The 16,423-nt window shown below is 45.3% G+C and overlaps 1 protein-coding gene across 1 annotated transcript in view; it reads left to right on the forward strand.

Moving 5' to 3' along the window:
• Nucleotides 1–468: 468 nt before the first annotated feature.
• Nucleotides 469–16,423, forward strand: part of MAN1C1 (mannosidase alpha class 1C member 1) — a gene marked incomplete at its 5' end in the record, with an annotated part of 133,782 nt that continues 117,827 nt past the window's right edge. Inside the window, one exon of the mRNA XM_082614854.1 lies at nt 469–1,008. Within this exon, the coding sequence (XP_082470980.1) occupies nt 469–1,008 (540 nt within the window). The remainder of the gene's footprint in view (nt 1,009–16,423) is intronic.

The following is a 16,423-nucleotide window of genomic DNA, read 5'->3' on the forward strand; positions in this document are numbered from 1 at the left end:
AACTTTGGGCCGAGGGGCTGAGGGCGGCTCGGCGCGGGGACGAGGCCTGCGTGCGCCCCTCCCCGCCGACAGCCTGGGCGCCGCGGACGGCATGTGACGGCCCCAGCGGCCGCCGCAGCGCGGGAAAGCGCGGGCTCCGGCCGCTGCGAGGAGGGGCCGCGCGGCGGCCGGAGGGAAAGCTGCGGCGCGCGGTCGACCCTTGCGGGCCCGGGCCCCGAGCCGTGCCGCCTCGCTCGCCCGGGCCCCGCCGAGGCTGCTGCTCCCCCGTCCCGGCGCGGGAGGACTCGCTCCAAACTCCCTGAACTTCAGGAGCAGCTCCCGCAGGGCGAAACCCTCAGGGACCCCCACCCCGGGCGGCGCCCCTCGACGACCTCTCTTCGCCGAGCCCCCTGCTGACAAGTGCCTGGACTCCCAGGGCCTCGGGGGCCCGGCCGGATCTGACTGTCCCCAGCCCCGTGCCCTGCAACGATGCTCATGAGGAAAGTGCCCGGCTTCGTCCCGGCTTCCCCGTGGGGGCTGCGGCTGCCGCAGAAGTTCCTCTTCCTTCTCTTCCTCTCCGGCCTCGTCACCCTGTGCTTCGGGGCCCTGTTCCTGCTGCCAAACTCCTCTCGCCTCAAGCGCCTCTTCCTGGCCCCCCGGACCCAGCAGCCCGGCCTGGAGGCAGTGGCCCAAGTCGCCGGCCACCCCCTGACCCGCGAGCAGGAGTCGCCTCCGAACCCGGCCCCAGCGGCTCCAGCCCCAGGTGAGGACGACCCCAGGAGCCAAGCCAGTCCCCGCCGCAGGAAAGGGTGGCTGCGGCGCACCCGCCCCACCGGGCCGCGGGAGGAGGCCACAGCGGCCCGGGGCAGCGGCGCCACGGCCCTCAGACCGCAGGAGGGGAGCATCTCCTCTAGCTTTGACTTCAGCGCCTTCCGGAGCCGCCTCCGCCACCCGGTCCTGGGCACTAGGGCCGACAAGAGTAAGGAGCCCCAGAGCCTAGTTCAAAGCCAGCGGGAGAAAATCAAGGAGGTAAGTACTCTTCTCCCCGCACAAAAGAAAAGACCCTCTTGTGCTTCCATCCATTTCCCCTGGGCCCAGTCACTCCCGGGCTCCCTGGTCTACTCTGGGTCCTCCAGGCACACTCTATACCCTCCTCCCTCCACCCAAACTTCCCACCTTCACTCCTGCGTGCACAATTTTCCACTACCGCGTTCAGTTAATCATCCCCAGCTCTGATGGTAGCTGAACCACTGGACCAACTTTCCCCCACCCCCAGACTCTGGTCTTTCCAGGCCAGTCCTCAGCCCAGGTGGGCCCTGCTCCCTCCCTTTGTGGAGATGTTAATAAGATTTTTGTGGAGTTGCTAGTTAGGCTCATTAATGGACACCCTTTCTGTTTGAAGGGGCCAAGAGCCATGTTCTTTCTCACTGTGTGTCTTTAAATCGTGACATCTCTCAACCCCCTTTAGGATCTGCTACCTAGAAAGCCAGGATTTGGGGGGTATTTGGTGACCTGCAAGTATTTTGTAGTCTAGCCAGCAACCTACAAGCCAGAGGATGTTGTGCATTCTTGCTAACTGTTTCTGTTGAGCTTTGGAACAACTGTACGTAATTGCATGTGATGCAAGGAGCAATGATCACTAAGGCGGTGGTAATGTTACAGAAGCTCTGAGGTTATTGGCTTAGCATAGCAGGTCTTGGATTTGTTCCCTGTAGGGATTGTACCAGAGAGGGGTTAGAAGGATCACTTTGAGTCTGAATCTTAGTCTTAATTTAAGAAACCAAAAGCAAACGCAGCCTCACCGTGGCTTGAAGACAGTTGCCAAGCCACCACTGATAACTAAATGTTCTGCTCAACCCCTGTTAGAGCTGCCTACTGTTGGAGCCGCCTGCGCGAGGTTTTTGCCCAGCACTGCAGAGGGGGCTGCAGTGACACCCCCGGGCCACGAGGGGGCTGTGGGCAAGCAGTGGGCCAGGGTCTCCTCCCTAGAAAGGAAAGGATGCTCCCCCCAGCCCTGTGGACCCAGAATGAAAGGACTGCTTCTGTCTGGACTTCTTGGTTTGCTGCAGAGCAGTCAGCAAGTCTGCCCTGATTTCCAGGGAGAGCAGGCAGCAAGTCAGGACTTGCCCTGTCAAGACCTGCTCAGAGCCAGTGGAGAGCTTAGCTGTCCTCCTCTCCTTGTCCAGTGTATCCTGTCTCCCAACGCCCACCTCTCTCTACTTATCTCTGCTGTTGTTACTCAGCCTTTTATGCTAAGCCCTGTGGAGACTCTATCTTAACTAGCAATCACTGGACATTTTGTGATGTCTGTATAGGAAACCACAAAGACGAGTCCTTGTTTCCTGTGTGCAAGCGCACACTCTCAGTTTCCAAATTCTTATTGAAATCCCAAAGGTTAATTGAAGCCTGGAACTTGCAGTGGCTAAGAAAGGGGCATCATTTCTCCCCCACTGGTTAAGGAGCTGTGTTGTTGAATACTCACCTGAACCACCCCGGATCCCTTTCCTAAAGCTGCCTCTGAAAACATTAACCCTTTCAGACTTCCTTGGAGGGCAGTAACCCGCAGTGAAATTACGTATAAACTATATGCATGCAGTTTTTCACGGGGTGTAGAGCTGCCATCAGATATTTAAAAGGATGCCCCAAAGGATTAAGAGTTACCTACTGCCCTCTTCAAAAGGTGCTTTCTGCATTTGCATCTAGATATGGGACCCATTTCTGAGAGCCTGCGGTTGGGAGCCATGATGGGAAGGAGGGTGGGCTGGCTAGCGGGGGACCAGGTTCTGCCCCTCTATACAAAGAGAACCTCCCTTGTGGGCAGAGGCTGGGGGTGGTGGGAGGTGTGGAGACTCTGCTTTGCAGATGGATGTAAAGTAACACAATGAGTGGAGGTCTGTGTTGGTTGCCAGATGTCTGGATCTTTCTATCTGGCATCGCTGTACACCCCTGGTAGTAGCTGGAAGCCCGCTTGTCTATACCTGCAGTTGTTCAATGAACCCCCTCTTACTATCTTGAAGACCTTAAGCTCCTCAGAATGGAGGGGACGGGACTATGTACACTATTATATTTTGAAGCCCATTTTCTCTTCAGGCTTCTTGAGTTTGGACCTCCCCCGGTCCCCAAGCAACCTGAAAAAATGTGGGGCAGAGTGTTTGTTTTAGCTGTTAACACAGAGTTAACTTCCCTGGTGTCCCACCTGATGAGGAATGCATTTGACAATTGCTGGAGGATGTCTTTATTTCCTTCTCATTTAAATTTCTATCTGTGCCATGCCCACGGGTAGATCATTTTAAAAAGGTGCCTGTTTTCATAAAAGGGGCTGTTGCTTTCCTCTCTGGCTTGTTTTTTTCCAGACATGGATTGATTAGACCCCAGGAGCAGAGGGACAGCTAGCATCAGATAAAAAGGGCTCTGTTCTTATAAGATGAGGTTTTTAAAGCAAAAGTAAACTTCAGGAGAGATTCAGAGAGGGTGATAAATGAGAGTGAATAAAGACTGGACACTTGGGCTCTAGATCAGTGAAGTATACTTATGAACCTTCTAGTTTGAGAGATGGTCATGGGCTCAAGGTCTCAGCTGATAAGATGGGTTGAAGCTGCATGTTCTGGGTGTAGACATATCAGGAAACAATCTGTCACTAGATCCAACATTTTCTCCTCAGTTCGCAATTTTGGAACCTTGGAGGAGGCAGTGTGGTGGAAAGGGGAACCCAGAGGACATTGATTCGAGTCTCAGCTCAACTGTCTGACTTTGGACAAGCCACCTCCTCTCCATCCTGGACCTTATTTTTCCTTCTGTAAAATGGGATGAGAGAGGGGGGAAGAGGCTGGTCACAAAACTCTTGCTTCCAGACCTGGCCCCTAAGTAGACTGCCAGTCTGGCCAGGGACTCCTTAGCAGCTGGGCTTTTCCCAGCTCTGTTTTCGGCATGTTAGTTCCATGAAGTCAGGGAAAATGTTGTGTTGTTGTTGGTGATGGTGATGGTGTTCACTGTTGTATCCCTAGCACCTAGTCAAGAGTAGATACTCACATAGTTGATTAAGTTAAGTATTCCTCTCACCCGTATTGAACTTTAGAGATGGGATTGAACAGTGACAGACCCTCCTCTTGGGATCATGGAGAGTAAAGGGGTTGGTGAGAATGAGAAACGGCTTGCTAGCAGCCTTTCCTTTCAGATCTGATGATAATATAGGAAATTATTGTTATAATTATTTTAGGGGACCTTGGTCATAGGTGGGTTTCTTTTCAAGTTCAATAGACTTTTCTCACACATGACAAAAGTTGGGAGTGAATAGCTTGTCAGGGTTACATCCCAGTGAAAGGTTTCAAACCATGTTGTGTCCTACTAATGATGGTTGGTTGCTGATCTGGAGCACCTCAGTTGTCCCTTCAATGAAGGGAGCTTTTGTTAAAGGGAATTGGGCGGAGTAGGGCTGTGAGAACAGAGCACTGGAGTGGGGCTGCCCCTAGCCCATAGGAAGAATGTGGATTGAATTTTACCCCCATCCCCGTCCCCTCTGCCCAGTGCCCTTATGCACCACTGTATGTGGCAGTCACCCTGAGTGTCCAACCTGGGTTCAAGTCCTAGCCATGCCATCAACCTTGGCCTCAGGGGAAAATTCCTGTTTATCACTGGGCCTCAGTTTTCGTGGTAAAATGAAGAGACTGGCATTTAGGGGAGCCTTTTCTGTCCCTCGCTCCCACCAGTTTACTGTTTTGTTTATGGATCTGCCCAAGCACCTAGAATAGGATATGACACTTAGTTGGAGCCCAGAGTGGCTACAGGAAAGATCTATAAACTAACAGTTAAGGTTACTGGTGGCAGAAGCTGGGTCTTCTTCCTGAGGGTACAGGGAATTCTAAGAGTCATAGAGTAGGGGCCACAGCAAGGTTTGGGGGCTTGGCTCTGTGACCCGAGAAGCCTTTTAGAAGTTGCAGTCATTTTCCAAGTGCAAGTCTAACTTAAAGGGACTGGAGAGGTGGCAGCCGTGAGTAAAATCTTTCATGCCTGGACAGCAGGCATCTGGAGGATGCCCGAGTCACCCCGGAGTCTCTGAGACTTGGCAGGGAGTGCCCCAGCTCTTGCCTTCCATGTCTGCTGTGTTAAGCCTCCAGGATATTGCTCGTTGTGATATGTGACTATGTCTGAATAAGTCATCTTGGCAAATGATCTTTGCTCCCCATTAATGGGCTGGTTCGTTAGTCATGTGTGGTTTCTCTGTATATCTGATTTATCACTGCTAGTCCCAGGGACAGGTAGGAAAATTAAAAGGCTTTGTGTTCTTTGTAGCATGTGAATCTGAGGCTGTGAGATGTTCAGGATAATTAATATTAGGAGCACCTTAGATTTAAATAGCTTTCCTTCGAAGAGCTCTGTTTCAGTTGAAAATCCTCTGAAGATTTTTCCTCCTTGTCCTTCAGTTTCTTTCTTGTCCTGCTCTATGATACATTTAATATAGACAGGAAGATTGCCCTATATTAACTGGACAGGTCCCTCAGGAGACCCTTACATCATAAACCCAGCTATTCACTTCATTCTTCTTCCTTAGAACTGAGCACTGCATGTAGACCAAAGCTTAGACCTTGTCCCCACCAGGTGTATGACTTAACACCCACAGGTTAGGTGAATCTCTGCTTTCGTTGTGAGCTGCACCATTATTTTAGGGACTTGGCGCAGGCATTCCAAGAGCAATTGCTTCTCAGGCCTCACCTCCTTAGCTCTGTCTTTAGTGTTAGCTTTAGAAACAAATAGTACAATGACTTTTAAAAGTCAGCTGCTTATTTCACACTTAGCAAGGGGGTAAGAACATAGATTCCCCTGCAGTTTTCAGAGTGACTGATTTACATCTGAGCTCAAGAAATGCCTTTTCTCTAGCTTTTCCCGAAGACTGATCCATTACTCCACCAAAAAATAAATATTGTGATATATATCAGGCATACTTTGCTCCAAGGGACTTACATCTTTTCTCTTACTGAAGAAAATAAATCAGGCTCGCAGATTGGAAAGCCCCATGCAGGGAAGCTGTTTGGTAATCTAGGTGGGCAACCAGCCTGTGGGTACTGTCTCTGGCATGGGGAAGGTGCCTGAATCTGCATCCTAAATCAAGTCTGCACTAAGGGAGGTGGTGGGGACTTCAGGAAATTCTCTCGCTGCCTTGCTTTCTTTAGACAGGTCAGGAAAGACTTAACAAGGGTATTATGGACAGGATTCAGGAGAGCATAATGGGCATTTATTACATTAACTTTAAAAGAGGGGCCATACTTGGAGCAGGGATGAGTGTCATGAACCAAGGATTATTATTATTCCAGTTCTGTGCATCTGCAGTCCAAAAAGACCAGGCTCGTTCAAATAAGCTCTGGTTCTTGATTTCCCACTAACCTGGGGCCAAGGCCTTATGCACAAGTATTTGCATAATTTGGGGAAAACAACAGACTTCTTAAACTCTGTATTCTCATGGCAGATAATGGTAAGAAAAAAACTGGAGATTCCTTAAGGACTTCTGAGGACTCAGGGACCTCAATCCCACTCCCCTTCCCTCTTTCACCCCCACTAGGCTCTGGGGGCTAGGTAATAGCCAAGGCAGTGTGGTTTTGTTTCTCTTAAAGGCAGGGTGTGGCTGAGATCGCTGTCAGACCTGTTTTTTGGTGTCCCCATCCCCAAAGAGAACTGAAGCCACGGAGACCATAGCTGCAGTCTGTGGCCTCAGTGTGGTGGTCCAGTTGTAGGTATTTCTTCCCTTGAGAAGGCTGTTTTCTAAGATTTGGGTTGAGGGCTCTCCAAACTCAATAGGCAGGTGGTCAGAACAGCTGTTACTCACAAGGGGGTCTGAGTATGTCTCTTAACTCTGAATTTTCATTAATTAAAGGCTAAGACTAGGGCGGTTGTCCATCTGTTTTAGTGCAGTACCAGAGTGGTAACTTTTACAGAAGAAACTTGGGCGTACTGATTAGTGTCCTAAATAGATAAGCAATAATTATGCTTTCACCTGGCATGCTCTGGGAGTCAGCTGCTCTACAGGCGAAACTTCTAGGCAAATACCTTTCACTAAATAGCAACCATTTTCAGTGGCTGAATAATAGTAGATTCTTCTCCCCTTGTTCCACCTCTGCCATGACTTGGGGTCACCATAAAATCCACTGTGCAATACCGCATGTCCCATAGGGCCTGATGAGTCATTTAGGTAAGACTGCCAGCCTCTCAATGCCTGTGTTTTGTGTTCTCATCTTATTTTTTTACAACAACCCTGTGATGCAGGTGCTACCTATTTATCTCAGGATAACTTACATATGGGGAAATGCACAGATCTTAAATACAAAGTTTGCTCAATTTTAACAATTGCAGAAAACCATATAAACCACACCCCTATGAAGATACAGAACATTCCCATCATCTGAGAAAGTTCCCTCTGCTCCTTCCCAAGCAGTCTCCCATCATCCACCCCCAACCACTGTTTTGATTTGTTGCCAGAGATTAGTTTCACCTGTTCTAGAACTTCAACTAAATGGAGTAGTACAATATATGCCATTCTGCGCAAGGCTTCTTTCACTGAGGCTAATGTTTTTGAAATTCATTCATGTTGTGTGTATCAGTGTTTCATTCCTTTTCATTGTTAAGATGTATTCTGTTGTATGAATATCCCACAATTTGTTTATCCATTCACCTGTGGTTGGACTTTTTGGTTGTTTCCAGTGTTTGGCTATCAAGCTGTTATGAACATTTTATGTACAATTCTTTAGGTATATTTTCATTTCTTTTGTGGCAATATCTAGGAGTATAATTGCTGGTTCATAGAGTAAATGTATGTTTAACTTTATGAGAAACTGGAAACACTTTTCCCAAGTAGTTAGACCCACCAACAAAGTGTTGAGAGTTCTGCATTTCCACCAACACTTGGTATTGTCCACCTTTTTAGGTTTAGCCATGATATTTGATGTCTAGTGATATTTAATTGTGGTGTTTTTTAAAAAATATTTATTTATTTATACATTCATTCATTTATTTTGGCTGGGCTAGGTCTTAGTTGAGGCATGCCGGATCTTCGTTGTGGCGTGCAGGATCTTTAGTTGTGGCATGAGGACTTCTTAGGTGTGGCATGCAGACTCTTAGTTGCGACATGCATGCAGGATCTAGTTCCCTGACCAGGGATCAAACCCAGAACCCCTGCATTGGGAATGCAGAGTCTTACCCACTGGACCACCATGGAAGTCCCTTAATTGTGTGGGTTTTTTTTTAATTAATTAATTAATTTTTATATTTGGCTGTGTTGGGTCTTCATTGCTGCATGCAGGCTTTCTCTAGTTGTGGCAAGCAGGGGCTACTCTTCGTTGTGGTGCGTGGGCTTCTCTTGTTGCGGAGCATGGGCTCTAGGCGCGTGGGCTTCAGTAGTTGTGGCACACGGGCTCAGTAGTTGTGGCGTGCAGGCTCAGTAGTTGTGGTGCACAGGCTTAGTTGCTCTGCGGCATGTGGGATCTTCCTGGACCAGGGCTTGAACCCATGTCCCCTGCATTGGCAGGGAGCTTCTTAACCACTGTGCCACCAGAAAAGTCCCCTTAATTGTGGTTTTAATTTTTGTTTCCCTTTTAACTATTGATATTGAACATCTTTTCATATGTTTATCTGCCATTTCTTTATCTTCCTTTTAAGTCTGTATTCAGATCTTTTGCCCCCCTTTTATAAATTAAAAAAAATTGAGTGTTTATTATCTTATTGAACTTTAGAAATCCTTTGCTCATTTTGGATATGTCCTTTGTCAGATGTATATACTCATACTCTATGGTTTGTCTTTTCATTTTCTTAATAGTGTCAGTCAAAGAGCAGAAGTTTTAAATTTTGATGAAGTCCAGTGTATCAATGTTTTCTTTTATGGTTAGTGCTTTTGTGTGTACTTAAAAAAAAAAATTCTTTGTCTACCCCAAGGTCATGAGATAGTCTCCTTTTAATTCCAGAAGTTTGATCATTTTAGTTTTTACATTTAGGTCTCTCATCTGCTTCAAATTATTTTTGTATATGGTGTGAGGTAGGGGTTGAGGTTCTTTATTTTCATTTAAATGTCCAGTTGTTTAGCACCATTTGTTGAAAAAGCTTTCTTTTCCCCATCGAATTGCTTTGATGCCATGTTAGCTTAATTTACTATATGTATGTAGCTGTATTTCTGGACACTTCTGTTCTATTGATTTGTCTTTATGCCAATTCATACTATCTTTTTTTTAGTGTAATTATTAGTATGAGTGTGTTTAAGCTAACCGTCTTTTTTTTTTAGAGTTCTTGTTCATTTTTTTCTATCATTAATTTTTTATTTTTGATTAAAAAATTTTTATTGGAGTATAGTTGATTTACAATGTTGTGTTACTTTCAGGTGTACAGCAAAGTGAATCAGTTATACATATACATATTTCCACTCTTTTTTTAGATTCTTTCCCATATAGGCCATTATAGAGTATTGAGTAGAGTTCCCTGTGCTATACAGTAGGTTCTTATTAGTTATCTATGTTGTATATAGTAGTGTGTATATGTCAATCCCAAGCTCCCAGTTTATCCTCCCCCCCCCCCCGCCTAATCCCCTGATAAGCATAAGTTTGTTTTCTAGATCTGTGACTCTACTCCTGTTTTGTAAATAAGTTCATTTGTACCCTTTTTTCAGATTCCACATATAAGTGATATCATATGATATTTGTCTTTCTGTGTCTGACTTACTTCACTCAGTATGACAATCTCTAGGTCCATCCATGTTGCTGCAATTGGCATTATTTTGTTCTTTTTTATGGCTGAGTAATAAGCCAACCATCTTGCTATTTGTTTCCTGGGGTTTTTTGGTTTTTGGTTTTTTTTAAAGTTTTTTATTGAAGTATAGTTGATTTACAATGTTGTGTTAGTTTCAGGTGTACAGCAAAGTGATTCAGATATATATATAACCTTTTTCAGATTCTTTTCCATTATAGGTTATTATAAGATATTGAATATAGTTCCCTGTGCTATACAGTAGGTCCTTGTTTCAGTTCATACTGTCTTGATGCTGGGGCTTTATAGTAAGTCTTAAAAACAGATAGCATGATTTCCCCATCTTTGAACTTCTTTTTCAAAATGGCTTTAGTTATTATAAGTCCTTTGCATTTCTGCCTACATTTGAGAACAAGCATGTCAGTTTCTATGAAAACTCCTGCTGGGATTCTGATTGGATTTGCCTTGAATCTATAAATTGAATTCCTCTGAACATTTCTTTTAGTGTAGGTCTACTGGTGACAAATGCTTGCAGCTTTTGTTTTCTGAAAGTCTCTCTATTTTGCCCTCCTTTTAAAAGGATATTTTTGCTTGATATAGAATTTTAAGTTGACATTTCCGCCCTTTTTTTACATGAAAGACCCATTGTCTTGTAACTTGCATTGTTTCTGATAAGACATTAGAGTATATTCCCCTGCATGTAATGTCTTTCCCTTCCCATTGGATGCTATTAAGATTTTCTCTTTATTTTTAAGTCATTTGACTATGCTGTGCCTAAATGTGGATGTGATTGTTTGTCCTTCTTGGGGCTTGTTGAGCTTCTTGTGTCTATAGGTTGATATTTTTCTTCAAGTTTGGAAAAATTTTGGCCCATATTTTTTCAATATTTTTCCTACCCTAATCTGTCTTTCTTTTAGAACTCAAATTACATAAAAGTTAATTTGCTTGATATTTTCCTAGAAGTCACTGAGTCTGTGTTCATTTTCTTTTCAGTCTTTATCTCTGTGCTTTGGTGTGGATAATTTATATTAACCCATCTTCAATTTCACTGAACTTTTCCTCTGTAGTATCTAATCTGTTGTTAAGCCCACCCAGTGAATTTTTAATTTTCAGTTATTTTTTTACTTCTAGAATTTCCATTTGGACCTTTTTCATTGTTTTGGGCTCTCCAATGTTTCACATCTGTTCACTCATTGTTTCCAGATTTTCTTTGAAGTCCTAAGGCATATTTGTAGTAGCTTTTCAAAAAGTCTTTTTTTGCCAACATCTTTGTCATCATTGGGTCTGTCCCTGTTGACTGTTTTCTCTCGTGGTTATGGGTCATATTTTCCTACATCTTCATGTAACACTAGTCATTTTTAAAAATGTTATGCCAAACATTGTGAATGCTCCTTTTTTGAGATTCTAGATTCATCTGCTTTTTTTTCTTTTTTGCAGTATGCGGGCCTCTCACTGTTGTGGCCTCTCCCGTTGTGGAGCACAGGCTCTGGACGCGCAGGCTCAGCAGCCATGGCTCACGGGCCCAGCCGCTCCGCGGCATGAGGGATCTTCCCAGATCGGGGCACGAACCCGTGTCCCCTGCATCAGCAGGCCGACTCTCAACCACTGCGCTACCAGGGAAGCCCCCATCTGCTTTTAAGCAGTTTTTCTCCCCTCTTTCTGTTAGGCTGTCAGCTGTCACTTCTTTTGGCTGTCAGGATACCTGCCTGTGGCTGCTTTATTCGCTACTCTTCCTATTTTGCTATTTTCTAACCTGCAGATGGCTAGGAAACCATTCAATCTAGCTTGTTAGCATTATATGTAAAGTACAAATAAGTAGAACTTGAGTAAGTCTCTGAAGACTCCTGAATCAAGTGCACAAACTTTAATGTGTATATTTTGTATAGATTCGATATTTAAAGATTCCTGTTTATTTTTGGTAATTGGTATTGGATACATGAAATATAATTTTTTGTTGAAATTATATCCTGAATAGATACAGTAATTCTCAAAGGGTATCTAATTTCTGGTTGATGTCATCTTAAACTATTTGTGCATTTTTTGCTCATCTGCTTTTAGGTGTTAGAAGAAATATTTGCTGATACCTGTGATGTTCCAGCAGTCTCCATTAGTGCAGCTTTCCTCTCAGGATTTTTTAACCTGTCAAATATTTTCTCTGGTCTCCATACCTTAAGGGTAATGATTACTTTTTAAAACTTTGTTTGTAAATCCCCACATTAAAAAAAACCCAACTATTTGTATAGTCCAAATTGCTGATTACTGGTCAGACAGAAGCTAAATATATATGGCTGAAGGATTTCCAAGGACTGTTCTGTGGAATCTGATCGCCTATCTTCCCTCACTCAGGAAAGTTCAATATGAAGTAAATGTAGTGTTTCATTGCAAAGGCTACCTTTAATTTCACTTGTCTCACTTGGGGTGGGTGGGAGTGTTGAATTAAAGTTACAAATCTCTTATTTAAGATCCCTCTCCCCCATTTTCATTCCTGGAATGAGCTTTTAAGAGGTTAAACCTAAACTTTGCCAAGTAAATGCTGATCTCCTGGGAAGACATTTTGGCACCTTTTTTGTTTTTCTGTACTTGTGTTCTTGACGAAAATCAGCAAATCTTCCTCCTTTCCAACTCTCCCAGAAGCCATTCTCCATGCCTGTCACATACCTTACACAGCTCTGGAGTAGCCTTGGTTTTTAATTCTTAGGATCAGTGGGAAAAGAAGACTAAGTTTCTTGCTTTCAGAACTGGACCTTTTAGAGAACAACCGATAAATATAATCAATTTTGCTACTTTAGAGTATAAGGAAACCCTTTATAGAGAAAGTTTCATGTTTTGACAGAAAAATAGCAGCTCAGTTTAAAGACTTCTCGAGCAGTTTCACATACAGGCCTTTTGGGATGTATAACTACGTAAAGGGCAGAGACTTCACACTGATGTAGTCTCAGAGGTGGTCTTGTATAATAGCCACCCTATAATCATGGTAGGAGCTCTGTGTCTGATTACTGATCCTTGAGTAACTAAGAATGGTAGCAGAGTGGTGTCCATCCAGATGGGACTGAGGGAGACAAACAACATTAGACGTTTTCTGTGATTAGGCACTGGATTAGATTAAGGCATAATTAGATTCTCTGTGCTCTGAGTAAAGGGCTCTTCAACTTGGCACCAGTGGGAGCAAAATTCTGGTTTGTCAGCCCTGGAGTTAAAGTGTTCTTGCATGTTAGAAAAGAGGTTTCTGACTCTCTGGCCCCTATACCATCCATGGTCTTTTAAATTCTCCCAGGGAGAATTTCCAGGGGGCCTGCTTGGAGGGGAGTGGGGCCTGGACTGGGCTAATACCTACCCGCTCGTGGACAGATCAGATCAGAGATTCCTTGTGTGTATTCTTAGTAGAGCCCTAGCATCCCGTTAAGAGTTTCGCTGATCCCCACAACAGCCTTGTGGCATACACGGCATGGACCATAATCCCATTTTATAGCTCAGAGAATGCACACCCTGCAAAGGCAGTGACCAGCTCCAGGCCCCGCCAATTTAAATTGTGATGCACTGACTCAGACCTCCTCTCCTGACTCTTTGGTTGACGTTCTTTCTATTATGTTATCTGAGGGCTCAAGGGTGACAATTTAGAAGAAGAATTTTCACTTTGGGATGAAATAATGTAGAAATTGTCATAGTCTTGGTAGACATTCAAAAGAACTGGTCTCATGAATCTTTAGAACAGGGATTCCAACCTTGATTGCAGTCTGGAATCACCTGGGGGAACTTAGTAACTACTGATGCCTGAGTTCCTATCCCAGAGGTTCTGATTTAATTGGTCTAGAGTACAGCCTGAGCGTTGGGATTTTTTTTTTTTTTTTTTTTTTTTTTTTTTGCGGTACGTGGGCCTCTCACTGCTGTGGCCTCTCCCGTTGCGGAGCACAGGCTCCAGAGGCGCAGGCTCAGCGGCCATGGCTCACGGGCCCAGCCGCTCCATGGCATGTGGGATCTTCCCAGACCGGGGCACGAACCCATGTCCCCTGCATCGGCAGGCGGACTCTCAACCACTGCGCCACCAGGGAAGCCCGAGCGTTGGGATTTTTAAACACTTCCCAGATGATTCTAATGTACAGCTATGCTTTAGAACTCGCCTATTGTAGTTTTGTCTTCAGCGAAGCTCTGTCTCCTTTCTGGCTATATTTCCCTTTTACCCACTTATGGAAGAGGTTGGAAATTTTCTATATTTATTAAGACCTAAACCAGGATCAGGTAAGAAAAAAAAAAATGAGCTAGAGAAAAGACTCAATTAAAACAGTTTTCCAGTGTTAAGAACATATAACGTTAACATCAAGAGAAGTCATACGTTTATTAAAATTTTAAGAAAAAAATCTTGGAAACACTATCTATTGAGCCTCAGTTATTCACTGAAAGCTATGTGAGCTAAAGGAAAAGTAGAGATGAGTCTCTGGCTTTAAGAAAGTTTATAGCTTGATAGTGTCATGCGTCAGAATCACTTCCCACTACATATGGATGCATAGAGGAAGGGAAGCATTGGTTAGCTGCATAAATATTTGCCTGTCCCACCTAGATTTTTAGGGGGGAAGCAGGCAGAACATAAACATCTGGAATGAAAATATTTGCTTGTCCAGAAGTTGATTTCCCAAAAGGCCATCAACCTCCCTCCTATGGCTGCCTCTGCCCCTTTCCAGTTAACAGAGTAGCCTTTCACGTGGCTGCTTGGGCCCTAAAATCAAGTAACAGATGCTCAGGCAACAGATAATGAAGAAGTGAAAGAACTGAACCCAGTCTCAGGTGTTCAGATGCAGGGCAGCAATGCTGCAGTTTCATAGCATCACTGCCTTGGCAGGTGCTGGATGTTACTGAACCTGAGAAGTGCTGTTCTGGGTGGATCAGATCAAATCTACCCAGGCCACCTCCGCGTGGAAGCTGCAGGAGGTGAGACTATGCCATAGATGAGTGTGAGCATCCTTCCCACGGCTTAGTGACGGTCGCCCCCGAGAGCTCTGTTTCCATGCAAGAAACCTCTGAATTCTCAACCTGTGTCAAGTTGCCCCAACTATTTCTAGCAAATTGTGTGGCTGACATGGCATATAGAACAAGTCCTATTCCTGCCAAACTTATTTCATTCCAGCTTCAAGCAGTGGGCATTTAGTGTAGGAGCATTAATGGAGAGGCAGACTTCAGAGAAGAAATTTCCTTCTGTTGCTAAATCTGTGTTAAACCATGCTTACTCAGAGGCCTCTGGCTGCAGGAAGCAGTGACGAGGGTGGAACTTGGCAGATGGCTGTAGCTGTGGCTTCCTGGAGGCCTGTGTGGGGAGACAATTGTTTGTATATTGGTTTTCATTTATGTATTGGTCTTATTTTCATCTTCCTGAGGTGCCCAGATGCCATGGTGATAGATTGGTTGGAAACGACTCATTTATCAGGGTTCCGTGGGGGGACGTAGTTTTCTTTCTCGTGTGCAGTAGAGTCTAAAATGTTTAATTAGATGCTGAGGCATTTCTGCATGGGTCCCTCTCTTCCGGCCCTCCCAGGTGGATGCCATTCCTTAGTTTGGAGAGGGTCTGGGGCTTTCCTGGGCCCAACGTCCTCTCCCTTCATTTTCTCTTGATGCAATCCTCAGTCCTCCTCCTTTTAGCTGCTGTTTTTTTCCCCTGTCATTTTTGTTCTAGAAACCGCCTTCATGTGATTGCTGGAATTTGCAGAGCAGATTTGTGTTGGAAATCTAGTTGTCAAACAGGTCCAAACCAGACCTTATGAAAGAATGTAGTTGAGCTGATACACAGCGAGAGGAATATTAACTACTTGCTGCTTGTGTGTTTTATTCCAGCTCAACTTTTCCAGAGAACTCACCTTGTTCTTACCGCCTGCTAGGCAATGCCCTAGATGCTGAGGATGCAAAGATGAGGCTTCTGTCTCCTGAGTACCACGTCTAGGCAGGGTGCGACAGGTGTGTGTGTGTGTACACAATTGTAACACCATGGAGGTGCCCAAATCAAGGGGTGAACAAAGGGCTGGGAGTCACATCAACTTGAGGTGAGCTTGGGGGAAAGGTTGGTGTTTCAGGCAAATGTGGAGAATACCAGGCGTAGTGGGCTCCTCGGAGAGCAAGAGGCTCCATGTGCTGGATCTGGGGGGGGGGTGTTCCAGGTGTGGATGTGGAAGGTGAAGTTTGGAATGGCCAAGGTTTCTACCTGGGGTCAATGGGGACATCAGGAAGTGGGGACAGTGAGAAATCCTGGGAGGGGGAGATGAGTTGAATTCCAGACAAAATAAAAATGATACGCCTGTGAAATCCAGGTGGTTGGAAATACTGGTTTGGGACTGGTTGGGGTGATGGCACAGGAGATGCGGATTTAGAAGGATGGAGTGCTGGGGGTGAAGACTTGAGCGCAAAGCCATTCGAGGAAAGCCTGGACAGAGAGGCACAAGGGTCAGAGCCTCCAGGAGCATAAGTGTTTTAGAGAAGGAACAGAGATTTGGGGAGCAGATAGAGGCAGGTGGCCGAGGGACCAAGAGAGCTTCCTTTTTCCTTTCACCAATGGTTCTGCCATGCCTGGCTGCCCGCTGAGCCCTGTACGCAGCTCCTGGGCTGATGTGGGCTAGCAGCCCGGTGCCCTTTCCTGAGAGGCCTGCCTTTAGTTTCCTCTCTTCCTCAACCACCTCCTGGCTTCAGAGCACTGCCTTCACTGGTCACAGACCCCTCGGCTTTCCTTCCTTGCTGGCATCGAAGATTA

Source organism: Mesoplodon mirus (genome assembly GCF_964341445.2).
Source record: "Mesoplodon mirus genome assembly, chromosome: 3".
Taxonomy (NCBI): Eukaryota; Metazoa; Chordata; class Mammalia; order Artiodactyla; family Ziphiidae; genus Mesoplodon; species Mesoplodon mirus.